The sequence below is a fragment of the Acanthaster planci genome, linkage group LG09 (genome assembly GCF_054643075.1).
Source record: "Acanthaster planci isolate LZ-2023a linkage group LG09, COTS_SCS, whole genome shotgun sequence".
Lineage (NCBI taxonomy): Eukaryota > Metazoa > Echinodermata > Asteroidea > Valvatida > Acanthasteridae > Acanthaster > Acanthaster planci.
Genome location: NC_141785.1, coordinates 6500906 through 6526279, shown reverse-complemented (window position 1 = coordinate 6526279; position 25374 = coordinate 6500906). Strand labels below are relative to the sequence as shown.

At 38.1% G+C, this 25374-nt stretch overlaps 4 protein-coding genes across 9 annotated transcripts in view; 3 read left to right on the top strand and 1 right to left on the bottom strand.

The window, feature by feature from the left end:
* The first annotated feature begins 387 nt into the window (after positions 1-387).
* On the top strand, positions 388-1747 carry LOC110989070 (fatty acid-binding protein-like). The gene has a single exon (XM_022253179.2). The coding sequence runs from the start codon at positions 622-624 to the stop codon at positions 1036-1038; it is 417 nt and encodes a 138-aa protein (XP_022108871.2). The 5' UTR covers positions 388-621; the 3' UTR covers positions 1039-1747.
* Positions 1748-2877: 1130 nt separating this feature from the next.
* On the top strand, positions 2878-11466 carry LOC110989058 (uncharacterized). Of its 3 annotated transcripts, none has more exons than XM_087141534.1 (6): positions 2878-3180; positions 4703-4803; positions 5908-6022; positions 6498-7810; positions 8407-8488; positions 9601-11466. In XM_087141534.1, exons 2-6 carry the CDS (start codon positions 4719-4721, stop codon positions 9689-9691), a joined length of 1686 nt encoding a protein of 561 aa, XP_086997660.1. In that variant the 5' UTR covers positions 2878-3180; positions 4703-4718; the 3' UTR covers positions 9692-11466. The 3 variants fall into 3 exon arrangements, with proteins under 3 accessions (XP_086997660.1, XP_022108852.2, XP_022108850.2); XM_022253160.2 differs by having other exon boundaries at positions 4689-4803; XM_022253158.2 differs by having other exon boundaries at positions 4678-4803.
* Positions 10003-23899, bottom strand: stn1 (STN1 subunit of CST complex). Of its 3 annotated transcripts, none has more exons than XM_087141535.1 (10): positions 23764-23899; positions 22386-22931; positions 15931-16026; positions 15519-15584; positions 15229-15390; positions 14887-15047; positions 14376-14522; positions 13934-14053; positions 13675-13753; positions 10003-13336 (listed from the first exon to the last, which is right to left on the bottom strand). In XM_087141535.1, the coding sequence occupies exons 2-10, from the start codon at positions 22897-22899 to the stop codon at positions 13176-13178; spliced, it is 1506 nt and encodes a 501-aa protein (XP_086997661.1). In that variant the 5' UTR covers positions 22900-22931; positions 23764-23899; the 3' UTR covers positions 10003-13175. The 3 variants fall into 3 exon arrangements, with proteins under 3 accessions (XP_086997661.1, XP_022108854.2, XP_086997662.1); XM_087141536.1 differs by having other exon boundaries at positions 13196-13336; positions 13957-14053; XM_022253162.2 differs by lacking the exons at positions 22386-22931; positions 23764-23899 and adding an exon at positions 16646-16965.
* Positions 17238-25374, top strand: part of LOC110989057 (serine/threonine-protein kinase 36-like) — a 19835-nt gene continuing 11698 nt past the window's right edge. The window contains exons 1-9 of one of the 2 annotated variants that reach the window (XM_022253157.2): positions 17238-17381; positions 18376-18611; positions 19104-19244; positions 19392-19469; positions 19823-20002; positions 20326-20484; positions 20916-20957; positions 21234-21327; positions 24971-25137. In XM_022253157.2, coding sequence (XP_022108849.2) covers positions 18528-18611; positions 19104-19244; positions 19392-19469; positions 19823-20002; positions 20326-20484; positions 20916-20957; positions 21234-21327; positions 24971-25137 — 945 coding nt within the window. In that variant the 5' untranslated portion in view covers positions 17238-17381; positions 18376-18527. Of the gene's footprint in view, positions 17403-18375; positions 18612-19103; positions 19245-19391; positions 19470-19822; positions 20003-20325; positions 20485-20915; positions 20958-21233; positions 21328-24970; positions 25138-25374 lie in introns of both variants that reach the window. The other variant, XM_022253155.2, reaches the window with a different exon arrangement.

Sequence of the window (25374 nt, the reverse complement as noted above, 5' to 3'; positions counted from 1 at the left end):
TAGCTCCTGCTAAAATATCTTCAAAAGTACACCAAAGCAGCCTTGGACAGTTTGTTGAAATAATATTCCAAATCAATTTTGTACAGCCGGTGAATGAGTCCTTTGTCAAAGGTAAAAAGAGAGATGAGTAGAATCAGAATGGGAGACTTGCATACGTCTTCAAAGTAGTGTTTTTAGCGCGAGTTACAAGGGAAATGTACCCATCCTGTGGGCCCATGTATCCTGTAAAACATATTTTCGGAGTCAGAAACAGATTTATGTGTCTGTGGTCAGAAACTTAGACAGTGTAACGTCATAATTTTGTATCCAACCTGTACAAGTACCGTTACTAGCAGACTGGTACAAGTTTAAGGGTGTGACCCGCGCAGATGCAGGTGAAAGGTACCACGGTCTTAATGGTTGGGTGCATCCATTCGGGTGCGACAAAACGATCACGACGTTAATGTTTACACAGCAAAATTGCATAACTGCTGCAAACTGTGGACTTTGCACATGTACATAGACACAACGTATATAAAAATAAGTCGATCGACCGCCAGGAGGCTCATTTTTCGTGTGTCAGACAGCTAAACCTGTACATTGTCGAATACACGATTCGCATCGAGTTAAAAATTATAAATCATGGCACCCATTGACCTGAACGGGACATGGAAACTCGTCAAAAACGAGAATCTTGATGCTTTTCTCAAGGCGATGAACCTCAACTTTGCCCTCCGTAAGATGGCAGCTGCCGCTACTCCGGTCCTGGAAATCACTCAAGATGGAGATGTCTTCAAAGTCGTCACCAAGGGAGTCAGGACAATTGAAGCTAATTTCACCGTGGGCCAGGAGTTCACTGAGAAGAACCCGCTCAACGAGAAGGAAATGAGCACCTATATGCCAGTTTGGGAGGGAAACAAACTACGAATCGATAACAAGAGCAACCCTGAGGCTATCGATGTTGTCCGTGAGTTGATTGATGGTCAACTTGTGCAGACACAAACCATCGGCACTGGAGACAAAGCTGTGGTTAGCAAGAGGATCTTCGCTAAGAAGTAGACGCTGGATGCAGCCGCTAAGGAAAGGTGCCGTTACAAGGGAGGAAATGGAACTACGATACAAGATTCAACCTCTTATGACTCACCAGTGCTGTCCCACAATCAATATCAATATAAATACACTGGCATGTAATACTTACTTGGCTGAAACGAAGGACTCATTTATCACAATGGTTTTCAGTTCATTTGATTTTACTCGTGTAGAATATTATATGGTCACAATCCAGGGCACGAGGTGTTATCAGGTTTACGTTACAATATACGGGTAGAGTTCCACATTCCCTGGCCCAATGACCCTCTTTGGTCGACGCGGTTAGCTCCACTGCGTTTTAACTTGTAATTAAAGACATTCGTTGTTCTGTTCGGTCCTGATGAAGCTCTTGTTGTGGTCTTTCACTGACAATTAGGTTATCCACAAGTATTCATACACCGACTGTACGGGGATGCTGCAGCATATTCCCTAGCCCATTTCATCATCAAATAAGCCTGTTCCTCTATTTACATCTCTTATTTTGCGTATTTGTACGATGTGAAATGCTTTTTTCTTAAGAATGAAGTTGATCTGTAGTGCGTAAGTTGCGAACTCTTGAACTTGTACTTATAGTACTGCTAACAGCTAAATGATGTCAAGTTTTAAATCTATGGGAAAACATGAAATAACAATGTAGAAGTAATTAAACATATTTCGATTAAATGTGAAAACCTTTAAACGTTATAGTATCAGCGTGTCATTGGTTGAAGTATCACGCGCTAAAAGTTATAACATAACTTTAAAGAGCGATACATGTACGTAGGAAAACAGGTGCGCGGTCCCTTATGCCACCTCCAATATTTACTTTGCAGTTTGGTGAAACGACCAATTCAAGGGGAATATCAATTGTGTGAAGACGTAGCAAGGATTTGGTGTCTTATATGTGTCAAGGACAAAGCCCCTCGCTTTAGAAAGCGTCGGACTCGGATCTGTCATCCCGCCCCTGAAAGATCCCGACCAATGGCTTATCAATCAGTCTTCTTAACCCCTTGAGAATCCCCCCCCGGAAAACAAGATTAATATCCCCCATGGTGGAAAGTTTCACACTTCGACGGTGTGGCCCAAAAAGTCTTATTTAATTATCCATAAAAACTTCACCAATCAAGACTTTTAGGGCCACACTGTAGAAGTTGTTTGTGTTCCAGTTCAGTTTCGTGGGTGGTGTTTTGACAGATGGATATACATCGAATCTGGTCTAAAGTTCCTTCCAACCGCTGCGAAGATGAAGACGGCAACCGTTTAGTTTGAGTTCCGGGAAAGGCGGTTGTAGACGCAATCCGCCTTGATTGAACATAAGCACCCCTCATCGGTTGGAAATTGCTACTGTACTTGGTCTGCAGTGTTCATTTTGTTGGTAGAAACGCGACCGCAACGCGTGCATTTCCAAAACTTTGGTGAACCTGCAAGTCAGTTCGTCCGACCTGCAGTGGTTCCGACCAAAATAGCCTCTGTTGCTAAGAAAATGCGCCCTCTCTTGGTCCAGCTTTGGGTTGATTGGACTGAAGGGGGTAGATGCCACTGAATTTTTTGTTTAAAAAATGTAGTGGGCCTATGCTTTATGTACACGAAACAGCAGCTTTTTCTTTATTTCCCCGACTCAACAGCAGAGCCTCCATCTTCAGCATTTTGGGCGGGCGGAGGGGGGGGGCGTTAGTGAAAGTTTATGTGGCAAACTCAAAAAAAAGGTATCCGACTGGGCCACACCCACTTTGCACTTAAACAAAACGCGCAGAGACTGAGGAGCGCCCTCTTGCTCGTTGATGTTGCAACATTAATGTTCTGCTACTAGTTGACATTTGGTTTGTTTTGACATAATCTGAAGGAGGCGGGTACCATACACAAACTTTGAACTGCTTTCGTAGTTTCAGGGCCCATCGAGCGAAACTGCAGCTCAGAATGATCTGGTACATGATCAAAGCCTCCATAGCTCTGCTTGTTGCCTTTTCTGAGGAATTCTGATTCTGTAAGCGAAGACAAGTTGAGTATTTTTGCCGAAACAAAAATAGATGGGCAACGGAGTGACAGGTAGCCTAGATGTTCTATATTTCACGGGAGAAAATATGAAATATTAGCATGGCGCCATCGGATATGAAATGCCATCTGGTGATATAGGTGAGTTACAGTACATATCTGGTACATATGCAGTATGTTCTTTGCCATATAACTAAACAGAACTGACTAGTATAGCCTGCCTACATGAAGGCCCCCTAAGGCTATTTGTATTCTAGTTATAACGTCAACAAAAGAGGTTGACAAGTTCGATTCCTGTTATTATAGATGCAAAAAGGGCTCAACGTTTATGACCTACTGTCGCACTTCTGCGGCATAGTGGCAACGTACATGTACATGTTTGTACTGAGTTCTGTGTAATAATGAAGAGCATAAACGACATCTCTGTTATGATGCTATCCACAACATCACTAATTTTCACAATGAAGAAATGCAATAGTATACATGTACTGTACCAGCCTCTATTTAAGATGGTAAACACAGAGATCATGTAGGCTCTAATGTTAGTAAGATTGTATGTAGTGGCTGTAAATGTCTCTGATGCAATATTATGTACAAGAAATTGATAATTTCAAACATACTGCATTTTACTTGATACATGTATTTACACCCAAAAGCTGAATAACATAAAGTATCATACTTGTAGATTTGGCATATCAATATCCTTTCTTTCCTTTAAAAACTTTGTTAGTCTGCCAAATTTATTTGATATTGACATGTTCTGGAAAATCTGCCCACAGTGCCTTAGTTATGTAGACAACTGTCAATGTGTTGCTTATGCCTTCCCAAAAGACAGTTTTAATCTCCTGCTTTGACATGATCCGTGGCAACTAGCTTTTTCACACCTTAATTTCATGAAGTATGTCACCATTGAAGACTAGCAGATGGGATTTGTGTTCATGAAATAAATTACTAGATTTATTTTGATTACAGTAACTTTTTCATAATTTGTACTTACCAAGAGAGTCTATGCTAAAGATAAGTCAAGAAGTTCAATATTCTATTAATCCAATCACAATCAAGTTTACTAAGTTTGAATGTATTCCCCTAAGCAGGAACTCTCTTACTTTGCTAAAAGGTATCTAAAATTAACAGAAACTGTACCTCTTTTTAAGCATGTTGCATTTGGAGGGTCTGACATTTCGATCCTAGCCGAATCTTTCTCAAAGGCAAAGGCCTTTGCCTTTGAGAAAGATCTAGGATCGAAACATCAGGCCCTCCATATTTTGTGATTTGTAATTTAGGCCACTGTAGTCAGCAAGCAGTTTGTAGCAGTTTTGTATTACACATCATGTTAGTATTTGTGACACTCAAAAAGTGTGATGGTCGAATAATGCAATTCTTCATTTTCCAAAATAAGTTTTTTAAGTACTGCAAAATCAACAGACATTCTTTGTTTTCTTTTGTTTCCTTTTTTATTTTTGATGCAAAATGAATAGGCGAATGAGAAACAAATGTAGATGGTTTAGTCACCAGAGCAAAAGATCAAAGTCTACACAGTTTTGTAATTTAAAGCCAACCTTGAAAGCTGACATGATGTTACACATAATAGGGGTGATGCTATTACATTTCTGCCTTCAAGTTAAGTTTACCTTCCAGTTCTTTAACAGTGATAACTTTCTAGACATCCAAACAGCAAGATGAATCAGTTTGGATGGGTCCCCAGCTTTGCAACACTTGTCATTACTGCCCTTCTACCAGTGCTGAATGCTGTCAATATCTCAGGTTGGTTAATAAAGTTCTGCTTCATAGAAAACCATGTATTTTGCTACATCTGTTAAATTTCACAAATGTCATTCACTGATGATGCGGGTAGAAGATTCAGAATCACTGAAGTGAGGCTTAACGAATGGGTCCATGATAAACTTAGATAGATTTCTGAGGGGAAAACAAAATTTTAGAAGAGATGGGAAACATGGCAAAATATAAAAATTTGCTCCATATTTGGAGATAAATGTAAAATACTGACCACTGTTCTGATGATTAAAGTCCAAATGACATAGCCTTTGAATCATTAGCATTTCTTCTAACCACAAGCATGATGATAACACATGCTTTACTAAGCATATGCAGACCTGCCAACCTAGCAGTACTCCTTCGTGAGGTCAGGCATTACCACACAATAGATTAAAAGGTATTTAAATAAGCCTTCACTTCATTGAAAATTTTAATTTATTGTGTGGTAATGCCTGACCTCAGGAAGGAATACGGCATGCTAATTGGCAGGTTAGATAGTATGCTTCCCCAGGCAAGACCAGTCTCTAACTTAACGCTTCTATTAAAGACTCAATTATGTCCCTACTAAGTCATCCAAAACAAAGAAGTTGCAAACCTGACACAGTGAAATTGGCATTAATTAATTAAAACCCTCCTTTGCTGAAACAGTCACAGCCAAAATTCCTTTCACTTGTCGCTCCTCAGTAACTAGACATATCGTAATGTTGTTTGACTGATTTTGACTGATATGACAACTTGGTGCAGATTGCATCTTTGGTAATAGGATATTAAATTCAGTATTACCTCCATATTACAAGATTATAGGGGATTTGTGGCCCATGTAAAATGTGAAAATTGATCAATTTACAGGTGCAGGGGAGGTACATGTATATAGCCAGAGGGAGGTAAAAGGTAAAGGGTTGGGAGAGGTTTGGGTAAGACGGACAGGATGGGGGAGCAGGTGGGAACAGGTTGAGGATCATTAATTTAGAAAGAAACCAGTTCATTAGCAACTTTTTATTTTCTAAATGTTTGACCGTGAAAAATGCTTGTAAACTTGCTAGTCTCAGGAAACATTCTGTAAACTTCAATCAACATCAACCTTTTGAACAGAACCAAATCGGACAACACAACTCTATGGACAAGATTTTCTAGTTGCTGTACCACTAACCACTGGTTTACCAGAAGAGGGGTCTTTCCTTCAAATCGCTTGTATTTCTTGTCTAAGGTAGGAAGCTATCATGTTTTTTATGAAAAGTATTTAGTTATTCTCTCGTTTTGAAATTTCAGAAATCAGTTTTGTAAAAAGGATTCAGACATGGAACACAAGTCACTCTAAATAAATTTCAAAAAAGGAATTTATTTCACAAAATGTCACCCAACCGGGGGTGAGATTAGAAGAAAATGTTAAATATTCATGAAATAATTACCAGAGGCTTAGAGGGCCCCAAAGCAGTGTAGAGTCTATGATATAAATTTGTGTTTGCTTCGAGACGCCCCTTAAAATATGAGTTTCTTACATTGTATTTCACTTTTTACATGTAAAAATGTCTCAATCGTATATTCAAGACTTTCAAGATGTTAGAAAAAATCCTGAAATTAGGAAACATCATGACAGATCCCAACCCTTCTAACTTACTATATGGCACTTTCACACATATTGACATATTGATAATATTTGATCATTTCTTTCATACTTCCAGTTCAACAACCACAGGAACCGGTACCATCAATCTTCTATCAGGAAACTTTTCGGACAGTTTCACCCTTGATGCTGCACCTCCAATCATTTCTCTTTCGCTACACATTTCTGCACTTGAACCTTTAGCAACTAACACCACTCCAGCTATATTCAACATCACTGCAGATGTCAACATAACGGTGTCAGTTATTGTCAAGGTCGGCGGAAGTCTGAGTGCCTTTACAGCAATCCCTAGTGCATCACTTGACAAGTATTATCTAGTAACTTCGCCGTATATGCACGAGGATCATTTGTCAGAGCTTACTGTTGTGGCTATTCAACCAGACACATCCTTTCAGTTTAGGCCAAACATTAATGTCACCGTTCGTGATCATGAGGATATTCCAGTGGACGCAAACTTCCACTTAGGAACTGGAGGATGGTTGGAGTACCAGACAAGAAGAAGCTTCATGGGGGGTCATTTCCATTCAGAAATGCCGATGCTAGGCATTGTGGGGACACATCTCACATCACATGAGCTTAGCTGGGTGCAGTCATTAGATCAGATGTTCCCCTTACCATCTTTGGGAACAAGATATACCGCAGTGCCTCTTAACTCCATGGACATCGGAAACATTTTCCTTGTAGTTGCTATCTGGAAAAACACTGACATTACTTGGTATTCAGGACGACACTCCACAGGAAACTATCAACATGGAAATACCACTCTCAACAATGGCCAGATTTATGAAATTGCTATTGGCAAGAACCAAATAGGATACATCTGGGGATCCAAACCATTTCTTTTGCTTCACTACATTGAACTAGGAAGCATTGTTTTAGACACTGCTCTGGTGACAGTGCCACCAGCAGAGCAGTTCACAAAACAGGCTTTTATATTCTCCACTATGTACACAAACTCTCCTGAAGTCAGCAACTACATCAGTGTAATGGCACCTTGTGAGTATTTTGATGAGATTTTACTTACACCAATACCCACCAAAGGTTCTGCTTTGAAATTTGCGGAACGACCTGCAATCATTGATGGAGACTTGTGTGGAGCCATCAGGCCCCTTGAATCTGGGGAATACATGATCCGACCAAGTCCAGATTTCCCAGATGCTGTTTACTCAGCTATATTATATGGCAACTCAGACCGTGGTGTCTTCTCTTACATTCTTGCCTCTGAACTTTACCAAGTCACCTGTAGTGTCAACAACTCACAGGTTCACCTATGTACTGAAGTGATCCGACCTTCTTTGACAACAACTGCTGCATCTACTATCGAGACTTCAACAGCGCCTAACAAAGACAAGAACATTAGCAGTGGTACAGGTATATTTTGTAGATATTCAAATCAATTGTAGAAAAAAAAACTGCACTCAATGGTTAAAAAATGAAAATGTCACTGTTATGACTGAACACTTAAATATAATTTCCATTCCAATGCTGGACAAGCATCATGGGTTCTCCTGACAGAGTGCACTTTACAAAGAATACTAAACACTTTCCACTAATGGAGAACAGTTGCTGAAATGTACTTCAATGTTTGCAGTGTTCATCTGAGTGGAACACACACCTGGGCTGTTTACAGTAAACTGAGCATTGATTAGACATACCGTATGGTCTACACCTTTCACACACATACATTAAAACTCTCATGAGACTGCTGAAATGTACCATCCAAAGTTCAACAAGCAGTGTGTTGGGGATTCTCTGTGACATTGGATTTTATAATACCCAGCCAACAATTAGTTTGTTGGCTGGGTATTTCATCTTTTACTCGTATTCTTCCTTGTAATTCAGGAGAAGCAATATGACTCACCAAGTGAGGTGCGTCTAACGTACAAAGCACAGATTAATTGTCAGGACAGCTGAGAAAAATCCTTGTGATTAAATAGAATTGTTTGAATCTTTTGTCATTTCTCTAGTAATAGGAGCCGTTCTTGCAGCACTCAGTGTCACAGTTGGATTGGCTATTGTTGGTTACTGTGTGTATCGCTACTTAAGAGTGTGAGTACTACTTATCAGCAAGTACTGTAACTGTATGCAGCTGCAGGTACATGTATAAATAATGGACAACCCTAAAATGTGATTCAGACAGTGACATTTCATTCCTTGCTTCAAACTTTGGTTTTCTCTTCACTTGTTCATATTAAAATATGAAGTCAACTTATCAGATTAGCCAATAAATTCAAATTAAAATGCAAGGTGCTTGAAGGAGATTAAGTTTGGAACACACCTTTGTGGTACAACTGACATATTTTCGTGAAACCTCCCCAAAAGTCAAGGCACATGTACATGTACACACATACATGTACATGTACTTGTTTCACTAGAATGGACAAAATTTGTCCTGTGGGTAAGAAACTCTGGGAAAATGCTCCCTTTTTTCCAACCATGATAACCACTTCAGACTGAATATTCCATGATTTTCTGGACTGTTCCTCTTCATGCTACCACAGATAACCTTGACCCAAAATGCCTCTGAAGCAAGCTGTTTTCAGGGTAGGGAAAATATTGTGTGGGCATGTGAAAGCCCACACAACATCATCTAACTCTACATGAGTAGATTCCTTTGTGCAAAGGCCCACTTTAGTTATATCATGAGGCACATCTATACAACCAGCCAATCTGAAGTGAGTGTAAACACAGTGTGAAGAGATGCACCTGTGCTGGATTTGTACAGTGAGAAGTGATATGGGAAGAATAACTCTAATCCCCTTTGAGTCTCAAATCAAAACCAGGCATCACTACGAACATCTAACAAAAGAAACACAGTTCACTAACAATGAACATCCATTGTCATTGCACCGTACCATGCTTCTTTTGTTAGATCTTTGTAGTGCATGCCTCATCTGGCAAGGTTACATTCTTTACAAAGCTAGTTTAGTCGACAGTATTTCTTAAAAACTTTCCACTTGACAGCATGTACCGCTAAACGTATTCTACACTTGAAAATAATGATCTTTTCATACAAAAGGTACTATAATTACTTGACATGGAGGTGTGTTATATTTTCCTCAGTTTGAAATAACAACTACATGTACATGTTACATTTGGCACAGACATGGTGAATAATTCTTGATTACTGACAATTTTTGTTGTTTTCTTCTTACTTTCAGTCACCATTGGAGACGCTTAGATGAATCAGAGTACATGGAGGACAATCCTCTTCGGATGCAGTCAATAACTGATGGTCAGTCTACCTTTTGAATCCAATTTCATCAGTAAGCATTTCTGGACTGAGTAACGAATGTTCCTGTATAGTTTATTTTAATTTTTAAACTCTCATAACTTTGGACTTTTAAAGTGTTCATTTTTAAGGAATTTGAGGAAAAACACCCAACGAGGTCTTTAACCCACATCTTTTCTCAAAAAGCCGACACTGTGCCATTGAATTTTTAAAAACATTTTTGGAGGGGGGCTGGGAGAGGTGGGTATGAGCTACACAGATCTTTGCCTCGGTGGAAACAAAATCATCTGAAAATTTGCAATTGAAAAGAAAGACTGGAGGAAATTTGGAATGTTGTCCAAGTGATTTATTTGTCAAAAGGTGGAAGTCCAGATATAAATCTTGAAAGATGAGCATAATGAGCTGTCCAACTTCACTGATGTCATATTATGCAGATGTTACTTCTACTCAGAGTTACGATTGATAGGAGTGATGTTCATTTGTTTTAGCATTTACAAACTGCTTCATCATTGATGATTGATGCATAATTGGTGTTTGATATGTGTAATTTGCTGTGTCTTTCTCTTTATTTAGCTTTTTATGCAAAAAGAATTTAGAATTTTTGCTTTTATTACAATTACAAATTATTGTCGCAACTGAAATGCTAATAGAGTGTTGACAAACAGAAATATTACTTTTGACTTGCCGTAACTTTAGGTATAGTATGCCTCATGGCTATTTCAGACTTTGAATGTATTTATTTTCAGTCTTTTTATGTCTTTCTATTCTGATGTTGACTTGTTAAATCTCAAATTTGTCAATTTTATATGGACAGTACTTTCCAAGGTGTTTTTAACGTCATGTTTTGTCTTTACTGTCATTTGTGCACTGTGCTATACAAAGTTGATACATGTATGTAAATTATACTTATATACGTGTACGTACTGTACTGTACATCCCACCAATGTTTATTATGCAAGAAGTGCACTGATATGCAATAATACTGATGATTTTTCTTTTAAAAAAATTATATATATGCTGATAAATAAATGAAATAGTTAACCTTTCTAAATATTTTAATTATAGGCAAAATAGGTTTATGGACTGCATGCAAGCATTGGTTTAATTACATTTTTAGTTGAGTGGAACTATTTGTCAATTCTATGACAGAAAAAAATACATGTATCCTTCATCCTACAAATACATCTGCAGTATTAACCATGAAACCAGTCATGCATTATTTAATATCTGGATGACAGCGACGGCAAAATGAAATTATTTCCTGGTGGATCAGTGAAGCAAGTCCATTTCTGCATTTTCCAAGTCACTGTGTGGTCTGGCATTCATGGCAGTAGTAATGATTAACAGCTGGGCTTGTCTAAGTTCATTATGAACACTGATGGTAGAAAACCACATGAGCTTGTTGTATGCACCATGATTTCAATAGGATCAGTACTTTACACAAAATAAATTAACTTGCAGCAATAATGGGCAGTCATTACATATTCATGACTACATTAAAGGTTGGATCCATATATGTAGCCAAGGGTTTGATTTTATTCTAGTAAATAAAATTGTAAACATTAAATTACACATGTACATGCATGTATATAGGTTTTACACTAAGCAGATTTCCAGTTTATACTTTTCCTGCATTGTCTTTTATTTCTCTTTCTCAAAGCATGATGCATTAACTACCATTTACACGTACTTCTGCAGTAAAGTCATGAAATAAACCATCCTTTGAAATTTGTAATATAACATAGAGATCATTGGGAAAGGAAGCTTGAAAATAAATCATGTTTGAAACAGGAAACCTGAGACAGGGAAAGTCCCTTTTTACCACCATCCACATGAAGATACGTGTGGGTCGAATATCAAGACCCAACCAAGGATGCTTCCAGGAAGGACTAATCTTAAAGTAAAGCTAGACACTGTCTCTCTGCTGGAAATTTGAAATGACAAATTTCTTCATGAAATCCGTTGTCCTGTTTAACCAGAGAAGCCCCAGGAGTTCTTCTCTAGCTTGGCCAAACATAACACAGCTTTGGATGCAAACTCTGCATCAAGAACCAACACTTAAGCCAACCACTTCAAAGAAGTTTGACTTTACAGCACAAAAAAAAAAGGTAACTGTGCCATATAAAACATTCTTTATGTGATTTCTTGTTGAACAGATCAGTTACCACACATACATGTACCATGATGAATATTGTTTATTTATACTGCATATGTAATTTGAACATTCACTGTATGCATAAATTTAACAGAATTCTAATTTCTTAACTTGGACCCAAAGCAAGCAGTACAGCTCGGTAAAAAGTGATAAATGTAACAAGTACATGCAATACACTTTTGTAGACATGATTGTTTAACATGATTGTTTAAACCACATGTTACCGGGAGATCAAACATAAAAGGAATGACATGTCTGTGTACATGTGTGGTTACTTTAAATCTATTGTATGTACATGCTCATTAACTCACAAGCAGTGTGCTCTCAAGTTTCTCATATATTTTTTCCTGAATTCAACATTAGCATTTCCTCTTCCTGAATCCTTATCTAAACTGTGCCATATGCGTGGCTATTTGTGACAATGTTACAGTGTTACACATTCCATCTAGCCCAGCTTCTGAAAATCAAGCTGTAATTCATTGCCTTGGAGTATATAATGTGTAAACACAATAAACATGATTGATTGCCTATTGCCTTACTGCATTGCCTTGAGGGGGCGATTCATGAGCCTTGTCAATGCGCCGTTCATACAGTACATGTAACTTTAGGAGTAATGTTCCAACCATGGTACATTGACACCGGAGTAGTGTGTAGCGGTGACATGTATTTGAAAATAGAGTGTCCAATAAAGTGAAAAACCAGGATGTCAAAGCTCGTTAGGATTTATGCATTTGTGTTTGAAACAAAAAATTTAAGATGTCAAAGATGGTGTAAGGTGTGTCCAAGAGACCGCTAGACCCCCACCTGCTTAAAACATTGACCCTTACTGCCCACTTGAAATACACTGCAATAGTGTGTAATGCATAAGTTACTCAAACACATGTTAACATTGCTTGATGACCTGTACAGCACAATCCTATCCAGGGTGGTGGTGGAAAGCACATAAATATTTTGAATAGAAATCGTTCCAAATTTGCAGGTTGTAAGAGAAAGCTAATCCTCTACGGAATAAACTTAAATAAACTTGATGTTTTGTACTCAGCACTGCACTACCAACAATCTACAGATAATTTCAAGGGTATTCCTATGGTCAAAAGTAGCAGGATTTTTTTAATGTGTCATATTATTTAAATTGTTTTGAATTGCACTAACCTCTTGATCTGGATGCTGACCAGGGTCAAATGACCATGATGAAGCATTCAGATGTGTTCTGACTTCACTCTGTGTGCTGTCCTCACTGTGTTAGTTACACTGACCCTTGGCCTTGTTGCTGACTTAGTTCAGAAGATCTCTTGACCTTGATTACTGACCAGAATCAACTGACTGCTTGACCTCGATGTTGACCTTGGTCAGTTGACCGGTATGAAATGTTTGGATGTTGCACTGATAACATCACTGTGTTCTTCCAGCCTCAACAAAGCCATTCGGACAGTATCCACCGAGACATTTTGGAAGTCACTATATTCATGTAGTCTGTCCATAACATGCATGTAATGACAGCCTCCTTCATCTGGGAATTAAGACATGAAATTGCAGTTTACAGTGCCTCTTCAAAACAAATGCACCTTCCCATGCACATATCAATTCCAAAATACAAATTTACACCCAACTACTGCGATATCAACTCTCACAAAACCTCTCAATGAATTTTCTTGTTTACCTTTTGCAAAACTATTCTGAAAAGCATGCAATGGAATGTGCGAATACAGGGTGTATGCTTCAAAAGCATGCCTCTTAAAGGTGACTCAGTTTCAAAAGAAAATTTCCAGGACAAAAATATAATAATTTTCATGAAACACATTGGTAAATAATGATGCTAAATGAAGACAAAAAATCATTCCATCTTACATCTGGAAAGATGACAGTCACTCCTCAAGATCTGTAGAATTGTTTTGTCCAGTCTTGAAGGTAAGTTGGTCCTTACCACCTGGAAATTTGAATAATTCAAACACCAAACTAGATTTTAGTACCATTACATATTACATTTGTTAATTATATCACAACTTTTTTGTGGACAGTGCCCACCTTGGTGACTTTAACGTATTTGTTCCAATGTTAAATCTAAGTCATATTGGTCATTTGAAGAGACATCTATTTGTGTTTCTACCTCGTACATATCATGAATCATACCACTCCGGTATACAGTGCCCTCTCTCTCCAACCTCAGCACTGCTTGCTTGATGATGTTACGGATTTGTTTGATAGGGGCGGAGCCACTGCCACCCTCCTAATGAGAAAACACATACAGCAAGGAACTGATCTTAAAACAAAAGTAGGAAAAACTTACTACAAGTGTATGTATCAAAAAGTTATGGTAAACTTTCCTCAACCGATGGAAAAGCAAAATTCATTATTCACACCAACCAAGGATCTCTACAGGAAAAGCTGAAGGTCCTATACTCTATATGACACTCACAGTCCAATTTGTTTGGCCTTGAAACAAGCAGTAAATGGCATCCCTGAATGTAACTAAGAGGTTGCTATCTGTCGATTTGCATGCCAATCAGGACAAGTCTGCAATCTGTGCTCTGTCCACAACATATACTCACATTTTTATATTCCAGGCATTGACATGAAGCTATAGCCATTACATCATCCAAAGTCTCCAATTCATTCAGATGAAAATTCTTTATTCCTGTGTGTCTGTCAGCAAGGTGATTTTGAAGATAATTTTGTAATCTGTCGATCAGTTGAGCCTGAAAAAAAGATAATAAAATTTATATTCATACTTCCAATATGGAAATGACCTCAGAGTTTAGTACACTTACACTGTATGGCAAGATCTAACAACAAAGTTATGAGAAAGCAAATAGCTCTAGAGTTTTAAAATCAAGTCATTTTTTCACGACAGAGTCCAACAGGATGAAAACTTTTCAGTGGTGGCTCATTAGGGATTTACGAAAGTTGCAAAGTAGTTTGAAAAAAGCTAGAACAGTTTTGTTACCAGCGAACCAACAGTTATTCAGAAACTAAAGGTGTTCAGTCACAATTGATTCAAGTTGGATTAGAACCCTAGTCCATTTGACTCTCAGACAGGGTTACTTACTGACTGTGACTTACCTCTCTCGTCAGTCCAGTCCTTTCTTCCTCATTTTGAACTTTCAACTCTTGCATCACATGGCTTGGAAGAACAAATGGAGGGTCATAGACATTCTCATAGATGTTTGGTAATTCTTCCATTCGATGGATCTCAATCCTGCAACATGGATCATCAATCTTTCCTGCAAACAAATTCAGAAAGTTACAGGTAAATTCAAAAGAAGTTTTCCTGACAACAATGGTAAAAGTACATGAAGTTTTTGTTTGAATGTTTTTAACTTTGATATCAACCATGTCAACAATAAATACTGAAAGAAGTGTGGATGTGTTTACCAACTTTTAAAGGAATAACTCTGAACTCACTGTAATAGGAAGCTGACACTTCCAGTCTATTGCGATAGCACTTCAAACGACCCCTGACATGAATCACATCACCCAGTTCAAGACATGACTCCTGAGTGTCATACTTGTATACTTTACTGAGGACGATATCACTCAATGATGTGCCATCACCATTCAGCATACCTGAATTCAATAAAATCACAAAAAAAAACCTGACCGTGCATAATTAAATTTTAATAATTAAATTTTAAAGAAAATAAAGTTTAGTGCATTCCATTAAAAGATAATTTGTTTTAACACCTGCAACTTACTTCTAGGTTCCCCGTTATTCTTTGATTTCCAACAGCAGCAGTTGATCACCCCTGTACCATCATCAACTGAGAGAGAAGAAAAGCATGTACATTGTACACAATAGTGCTTAAAATTCAAAGTTATCAACGACAGAATACAACTTGGTCACTGTTGTTGTCTGCCATTCTGGTCAAAATGAGTATATTTCTGTATTTTTACTTTTTTTGACAAATTTATGGGAAGTGAGGTACATGGACTGTTTGTTTTGAAAGCAAGCAACAAATTTGAACCACTGTTAAAAATGTATGTTGGCTTTTTTCTTTGGGTTAATAGAAAATGCACACTGTCTATGTGTGGGTGATATATATCAGGGGGGAGAAGGGAGCCTAAATAAAGTCCTGAAGAACAATGCTTGATACTTTATGAACTCACCTCCATAATAAAACATACTCGGTCGTTCCTCTACTCTTACCAACCATCCAATAACGTCAACTCTGTTTATAGGATGATTCTGGTATGCAAATGCCCCTACAAGTAGCAAACAGACAACGTGGCAAGAGAAAAATTAAATTTGCAGTTCACAATGAAATTATATAAGAAGTCAGTCGGAATAAAACTATTATCAATTTCCAATACTTCAGCAGTAAGCAGTTTAGGCTAGGATCAGAGTTACTGAAGCAAAAAGTTTATTATGTCAGGTGTGAGCTGCATAAACTTCGGGAAGGTTGAGAAATTTTCTACAGAGATTGGCCAACAATAGTTGGGCAGTACAGTATTTGGGCCTATAGTTGGGACAGACGCTATAGTTGGGGCGTAACAAATAGATGTAGCTAGCCTAACGTTACTTCGGAGAAAAGAAAATCACACTTACACCTAGCTCTATCTACTAAGTCGAGCGTTAGTATTCTTCTTTTTCGATTTTGGACGATCCCGTCCAAAATCGAAAAAGAGGATGACCGATCCCGTCCAAAATCGAAAAAGAGGAATAGGCCCTACAATTAACGCTCCACTTAGAGAGCTAACTTACACCATACAGTCAGTAACAACCAACAGAAAAGGCCAATAAACATCATCACAACGGGAATGATAATGGCGGTGATATGAACCAAAAATAGTTTCACAATCAATACAACTGAATGGAAACAACCTTCGTCAGTCGAATAATGCTTCAACTGCAGAATATCCGCAATGTACAGCTTGGCATACGATCGGTACACGGGATCCAAATGCCAAAATTGCTTGGGAAGAAATTCCACAACTCCACTTGAATCTGAACCCATTTGTCACACTTTTCCAACTTGAGTACTGTCTGTGTCTGGATAACATAAGGCAGCTTTTTGAAATATTATTTTTGTCCATCAAAAAAAAAACCAAAAGTGTCTTTTCACACGATCAGACTTAAGCTATAAAACGAACTTTCGCACTGCATGCGGAGATCAGAAATCATCATGATCGATCATGCATGCACAGAGGTCAGTCAGTGTTTTGATTTTCCCGCGAGGGTTATCCTCGATCGCAAAACAAAAAAAGAGATATGACATTATTTTCCTGCAAAAAGTTCTTTTTCATTTCAAATATAAAAAAAGAATTCAAAAAACGTGAATTTTTGTATTTTGTGCATTTCTTCAGTTATTGCAAAAGTTTCGTTGGACAAAATAATTTATATTTTTAGATGATTTCCGTAGTCTGGTTCTTTACTTACTCTAACGCTGAAAGAATCTATGTACGTGTAGTTACAGCCTTTGGTTACAGCAGTTAGGCGACAGACTAATTCCTGATTTGCTGGAGCGATGGCGCTAATGTTGCCGTTTTCGAAAGGACACATTCATGGCATTAGCTATTTCTCCAAAATTTGGTCTCCTGTCACTTTCAGCATGGTTGTGGTAAACGCTTTGATAAAAATTGTAATTATTTGCTTTCCAGTTTATTGGAGTATGCCCTGAAATTATCTAGAAAAATCAATAATGTGAATTGTTTTTAATTAAATTCGCCCACCATGTCCACTTTCCGGACAGTGCTGTGTCGTTACCATGATTACCCCCACAACTACCCACAGAACTGTAAGGTTTACACAAACCTTACCATGCTTACAGCATGTACAGATAGCATTGTACACCAGTTTGTAAAAATAGTGAAGAAAAGGCCAAACATGGCATACAATACTCAATACTACTACTACTACTACTAGGCCTACGCCTACCCCCAGATACTGTGGGGTCTGACGTCCATCCCGCTCCCACTAACCATTGCGGGAGCGGGGCAAACCTAGTAGTGGGGTGGACATCAGACCCCACAGTTCTGGGGGTAGACCTAGGGCCTACAACAAGCTTCATAATGGGTGTGATTGTCCAATCTGCACAGTCGCCTGATCGTTCTGTGCGATTGTTGAATTCTGCATGAAATCTCTGACTAGGCCTAGGCCTAACTTTACTTCCCTTTTTAGAAAAATCTTTCACAACCGCGTCGTGCAAAGATTGGGCGATTGATCATGCATATTACTTATTAGTGTTCAAGCCTAACAGATTAGCCCCATGAGTGTGGTCTCATTCATGCCATTGGCAGGTCTCCTGGCCAAACTCATCATCCTGCTCATCATTGGGCTAACATAAAATAGCATAGGCCCAAGGGCCTACAGTAGCCTAGGCTACATCATTAATTTGTCATATTTATTGTACTTTTGTAGGTTACCATAAACCTCGGTAAGTTTGATCATGAAGATTTAGGCCTAACATGCACAGTGCTCATCAGTAAAAGTCCTCAGATACACAGGTATGAGGGAATTGATTATGTTGATTTTGTCAGGTGTCTACTTGTAACATTTTTTCCTTCCTCTTCTTTATTTTATTGTGATATATTTGATGTTTTCTTATTTATCAGGACCATTTGTATCAAGCCAAGGCCTCAGGCTAAATATCAGATAACCAGCTGTCGTCACATCTGAGATCAGAAGCCACATCAGGCGGCCCTGCAAAAGTTGACTTCTTGGCAAATCTAGAGAAACGTCCGTCTGTTCCTCCGTTTTATAAAAGATGGATAACTACCATGTGCTTGAGATGATTGGAGAAGGCTCCTTTGGTAAAGTGTACAAAGGCAGAAAGAAATACACAGGCAAGGTACGTGTATGTTAACAGGTGCTATAGTCAACCAATGTAAGTGAATTACCACTCACTTAGTGTGCAATGCATATATTCTCATCTTATGATTTAAATTGCATTGGACCATTTCTGCAGCATGACACTAAAGAACACGCTTGTCGGCACTTTGATTGGGCATTGTAATCAAATAGAATATCATCAAGTTATCTATTCAGACTGTATTTAGTATTACATGTAATTGGACTGAACAGGTATCATGTATTTAGTTCTTAAAATGGAAAAAAACCTTATTTCTAGAAATGACGGTATGCTTTTGGGGAATAATTGTTTTAATTATAAGTTTCAATAGGAAGTCATCAGTGAAATAATTTAATAAAATTATCCACAACAGTCAGAAACTAAGCACATGTACGTAGGTCCATCTTATTTGGAGACTGTATGACATGTGAAGGCATCTAATATTTCATTAATCCAGCCAGTGCTGTAAACTAATCTTTCTTCTCGGAGTAGGTTGTAGCTTTAAAATTCATCCCCAAGCTGGGACGTAGTGAGAAGGACCTTGAGAATCTACGGAGAGAGATTGAGATAATGAGAGAGTTGCACAATGAAAATATCATTGAGATGTTGGACAGCTTTGAGACTGAAAAAGAGGTAAGTTTCAACCTGTACTAGTTTGCTTGTTATGTACATGTATATTAGGCAACATTGTCAATGCTTAGAATCACCTTCCTGCTCATAGGCAGTACAGCAGGAGATAGATTTTCAGTTATTATTCAGTTTGTTTATTTTCTATTTTAGGTGGTTGCTGTTACTGACTATGCTGAGGGAGAACTCTTTCAGATTCTTGAAGATGATGGCAGTTTACCAGAGCACCAGGTCAAATGATTGGCTATTGTTCTGTTCTACTTAATAAAAAAATGTAGCATCACATAGACTTTAGTTTGAAAAGGTTATTCTGAAATATTTAGTGGTGACTGGCTTTTGAAAGAGGGACTACAAACATGGTAATTTGAAGTGTGGGATTTATGATATTTTTGAGTAGAGCAAACACATACTTTTTTAATGGCACATGACTCTTTTGGTGTCAATTTGTTGTAAAAAATTGCCATTTTTTAGAAATGTTGCGATTTTCAAAGCTCTTGATATGAAAATTGTGCTGCTTTTTAAGGCAGTAAAGAAAGTTTCAAATCTACATCAAATGTCTAACCCCTTTTTGTCATCTTCAACAGGTACAAACGATTGCTGCACAGTTAGTATCTGCCTTACATTACTTGCATTCGCATAGAATCCTTCATCGAGACATGAAACCACAAAACATACTGCTAGGTAAAGGGGGCGTGGCTAAACTCTGTGATTTTGGCTTTGCACGAGCCATGAGCATCAACACATTGGTGCTTACATCCATCAAGGTAGGTCAATTATTGCTTTTGCAGAATTCAGTCTTGCCACTGGTGAATAATTGAGTGACACAGAGAAGTGATATAGTCCAGAGAATATTTGTAGTGATTTCTCCCAACTCAACATCAGCAATCTTAACCAACAAAACATATCTTAACTCCTCTGTAGACAACATACGACAGTCAAAGGTTATATAGATTTTCTGTTATTTGTTTTTAGATTAAGTCAACTCAAAAAACTATTTCTTTGATTAAACCACTTTGTTTTATTAACAAATACGCTCTTTCACAAATCAGATGACTTTGATGATGTGGAATCATCAATTATTTCACAGGGGACGCCATTGTACATGGCACCAGAATTAGTAGAGGAAAAACCCTATGACCACACAGCAGACCTCTGGTCCCTTGGCTGCATCCTCTATGAGTTGTTTGTTGGAACACCCCCATTCTACACAAATAGTATCTTCCAACTGGTCAGCCTGATCATTAAAGTAAGTTTGACATTGAAATGGAATGCCATAACATACTTTCATTGTGTCCACTTACTGGAAACTCATAGAAACCTTATTATATCAAAATATTCCACTGTGCAGGAAACCAATGGCAATGGTTTATGTATAAAATGAAAACATTCACAACTATGTGAGATATTTAACGGTCCATCAATACTCTGTGAAGTTAGGCTAAGATTAGAATAATATTTCTCCAGTTCAGTTAAGATCAATGTTTATATAAATGATAATGTAAAAGTAGCAAAGCTTGTTGATTATGAAATATATACAACAGTCAAATGCAACAAGTGTGATTATCATTTTATGGGACATATATGTATGTAATTACTATGTGAGGAATGCATTTTAAAGAAAAGATCCAAATCAATTATTTCAAATTCTTGGAACTAACAAACCAGTTATTTTTCTAGGATCCAGTAAAATGGCCAAAGAATATGAGTCCAGAATTCAAGGTTAGTATTCAGTCAATACATATCTAAAATACTTCATGAGATTGTTTTACTTTCGCAAAGTATCCGAGCACGTATTGGTACTTAATTTCTCTAACATCAAGCTCTATTCATGCTTAATAAGTGTTTCATGAGTTTATGACTTAACAGAGATTAATTATTACAGAGAAGTATTTTTGTGCTTTATTATGCAACACAGTACTAACTACATTTTGCACTTTACGATTGAGAAAAGTTTTTTCCTACATGTATGTCTAAGTTTTGCATATCTTTGTCCAGGATTTCCTGCAAGGTTTGCTGACTAAGAACCCAAGAGCTCGCTTATCCTGGCCACACCTCCTCCACCATCCATTTATAGCAGACAAAGTCCAAGGTAGGTGGATACTAAGGAAGACAGCATCCGTTTAATGGGTCATTAATTAAAATAACAAATTTGCAAGTAGGCTTTCCTGTCATGGTAAGTGGTGACATTCATGATACATGACAACCTTGAGAGCCAAGAATGTTTTAAGAGGAGAAGGTATTGTGTATGTGCTTGCTTACAAACATCATTGGTACTTTTGGTAGCACAGAACTCAGAGAATGCCTTGTTCCAAGGAGGACTGTAGTTCAGATAGATAAGTAGCTCAAAAGGTTTAAGAAAATTATCTTGTAATGCTAAATGAACTGTACATGTTGAAGTATTGATATGATATGAGGCTTAATTTGAAATGATTATTTAGTAAAATAACCGCTGGAATAAAACAAACAGTAACACAAAGAGAAGGAGCGTTTGATATTGTGTACTTGTGCAAAGTGTTTTGCAAAGCCGTCCACATCTTTGCAATATTGATTCATTTCCAACAGACAGTCTCCCTAGCAACCTTTGATCCTCTGCCAGACCCAGGATAGCCAACTTGTCAGACACTCTTTGTGGTTGTCTCTTAGTCAGTTCTTTGACATTGTGTAAAAGTTGCTTCTTGAGATTCAGAATCTCATAGCAGCTAGCTTGGGTCATACGTTGGTCAACTTCATCAAGTTTCTGTTCCATCAGAGTCACCTCTTTGCTGTTTGTAGCTTCGGCAGTTTTAAATGCCTTGAATCTGTCCTCATAAGCCTTCTTCAACTCTTGTTTCAGTTCTTGTGCTTCGTTCTTTATTTCCCAAATTTGGGCACCAGCCTTTCTGTCAATCTCTTTTCTTGTGTCATCAAACATTGCATCCAATTTCTTTCCTGATTTATCATTTTGTTGTATGGCTTTGTCAAGTTCTGCCTTGTTCTGTTCAGCCTTTGCAACCAGTTTTGCTACTTCTTGTTTACATTTCTCTAAAGCCTTTGGTAGATCAACCAGCACATGTGTTTTACTTCCATGGTCAAGAACAGAGCAAGTTGTGCATACCAACTGCTCACATGTGTCACAGTAGAAACTAAGGTTCTGATCGGGATGCTTACCACATTTTGGAACTTGTTCCCTCAGTTTACTCTTGTAAGCAACTTCACCTGTTTGCAGCTGAGCTAGCATATCAGTGTGGTGAGATTTCATGACTGTCATACGTTCATGTGCCCTGTGGCAGTCAGGACAAAGAAAATGATCACAATTCCTGCAGACTGAGATGGCTCCATTACCCTCATCACAACCTTGACATTTGATCTCTGACCCTTGACCCTCGTTAATGAGCCGTTCCATCATTGTGACCTCCTCTACCAGGGCAGTCAGTGTGAAGTTTGTTGGCAGGTCATCAAGAATTTTTCCCTTTAGCAAAGTCCCCTGCCGGCAGAGAGGGCAGTCAAGCGTCAGTCCACATTGCTTCTGTCCCTTCAACATGTCTTGTAGGCATGGCAAGCAAAAATTATGCAAACAGTCCAGAACTCTGGGCTGCTTGAAGCGAAGGGTACAAATGGAGCATTCTAAGTGATTCCCACTTATTTTCTCCAATAATGATTGAACTGTAACACTAGTAGCCATCTTGACAGAAACTAGTCGACAAACTTCACCACCTACAGAAAAAAGGAAAAAATTGACATGTTTACATTGGAATCTGCAGTGTTGGGAATGATGTCTCATGGTTTGTTTTCCAATTTAAATAAATTTTGGAAATATGTAAAAGCAAAACAAAAACAAGGCATAATGGCTAACTCATTGTTTAAGATATTACTTTGCGCAACTTGCATGAAGTTTTTCCAATATCATGAAGGAAATCCTGCCAAGAGATTGTGAATTTTCAATCGTTCAACTTTTGTTCATGGAACAAAACTGAGTACCTACAGCTGCAAACACCTCATAAAAAGTCATTGAAATGTACACTAAATGTACACTAAAATGCCTCGGTCTTCAAAATCCTTTGGACTTTCAAAAGAATGATTACTACTAATAATAACAATTCGAAATTTATAATGCACCATTTCCATAAAAATAATCAACGGCGCGGTACAGGAATAACTTAAGGAAATTAATGGATATTTAATTCAGTACTGAATGAATGTCACCACTCTAGTACCCAAACTGCTGTATGGGGATACGTCTGTCCTGCCAATGGGAAGAATTTTACCTAGACCTAATCCTGTTGGCATGGTGATGTCTCAATCTTTCCAGAGGACTAAACACCTCTAACCCTACCTGTGTTATAAAAGAGGTACATGTAATTACCAGACACATTGACACTAAAAATTACGAAAGCACAGCTAAACCTACATTAAACCTAAAAATAATAAACCTACTGGATGAAAACATTCCTCATTTCGACCAAGCTTGTGTCCTTTTCCATGACCTTGCTTGGTGGATTGTTTGTCGTAATATTCCTTATTTCCTCAGAGTGCTTGCTTAACTCACCTGAAATCTTGTGTTGCCCTCTGTGTGGAGGGGACTTGAGTGAATAATCATAAATTGTGTTAAAATGTACATTGTCACTGCTGTCGATGCCTTATGCAAGAACTTACAGGAATTGATCGCAGACTGTACATTCCCATTTCTATTTTTATCTAACAGGGTCAAAGGTCGGTCAGGCAGTATACATGGTTTATAGTCTCTGAAGAATGTATGAATTCAATGGACTGTGGTCAGAGTCCGTGCAGTGTGCAATGTTGCGTGTGACTTTTTGTTCCTTTTTTTGTTCATGCAACAAAAAATTGTTGGCACTTTAGTATATATGGACTCAGCACAGTTGGGGAAAGCTGTCTAGGTTGAGAAATGTGGTGGAGAGATACTGAAACCCCATTCTCAAACAAAAGAACTTTTTGGTGATCACATTCACGATTTGTCCATCCTTCTGCGTGATTACAGAATGAATGAAATCATTCAAATTAAGACAGTGGTGTTGGTAATTGTGTTTATTACTAGTGAAGCTAATTCACTTTTATAATTTGCCTTTACTATAGTATCACCCCCCACCCCCGTTGTAATACTTGTCATTAGCAAGCAAAAATCTAATGTTTGGAGGTAAATGAACCACTGGAATTTACTCTCAGAATCTGACTTTATATGCCAGGTAGAACTGTATCCTCACATGTGAAGAAGGGAAACATTGCAAAGCTGTATAATTAATTATAAAGATGAGCAAAGAAATTGACTGGAGCGGGATTTGAACCTGCGACTTCTGGATACCGTACTGGTGCTCTACCAACTGAACTATCCAGCCCTATTTTGGTGGCTCTTCCCATTTGTCAATATCTTTGTTCGGGGGCACTAGCCAGAAGCCATTAAACCTGAAACACCATGTAGCCAGGGATCACACCCCAGTAACACGATACAACCTAGGAAGTGGTGAACAGGGATCACTCGAAGAGGATATGGCTTTTTGAACATAAATTACGAAGCAAGCTTATTTAGGGAAACTGACTAGGTGCTAAAAAATGATTATAAAGATGAACAAAGAGATTGACTGGAACAGGATTTGAAGCTGCAACCTCCGGAATACCGTACTGGTGCTGTGTATAATTACATATATATCATTGCTTGATCTTTTCAAATGAATCTTAAATTCATTCTTTGTTGCGGTATACCAATGTATTTCCATGATCTACATTTGATTTTCTTCTAGTTTCTCCATCCTCAAGTTCGGAGCTTCCTGAGCAGCCATTTACTGAAGAACCAACTCCTCAGCAAAAAGCTGCCAGAGACAAAGCTTCTCGACAGAAGGCCAGTAATCTACCACCTGGGACTACCATCATGCGTAAACTGAAAGGAAGAGAACCACAGAAAGAAGAGGTACCCAGCCTGGCTTGTTATCTTGGTTTTACATCTGATTAAAGTTCAAGAGAAACTTGCTTTTACCCCAAAGTCATATTTGGATTGGTGTAGTTCAGTTGTTTTGTCATCATTTTATTTGAAGATGAGTAAAATATTGATAAATGGAATGTTACCATTTAGAATGATTGGCACAAGTCAAAAAGAGTAAGCTTGCAAGGATTAAACACCAAAACACACGTACATTAAAGGATTTAT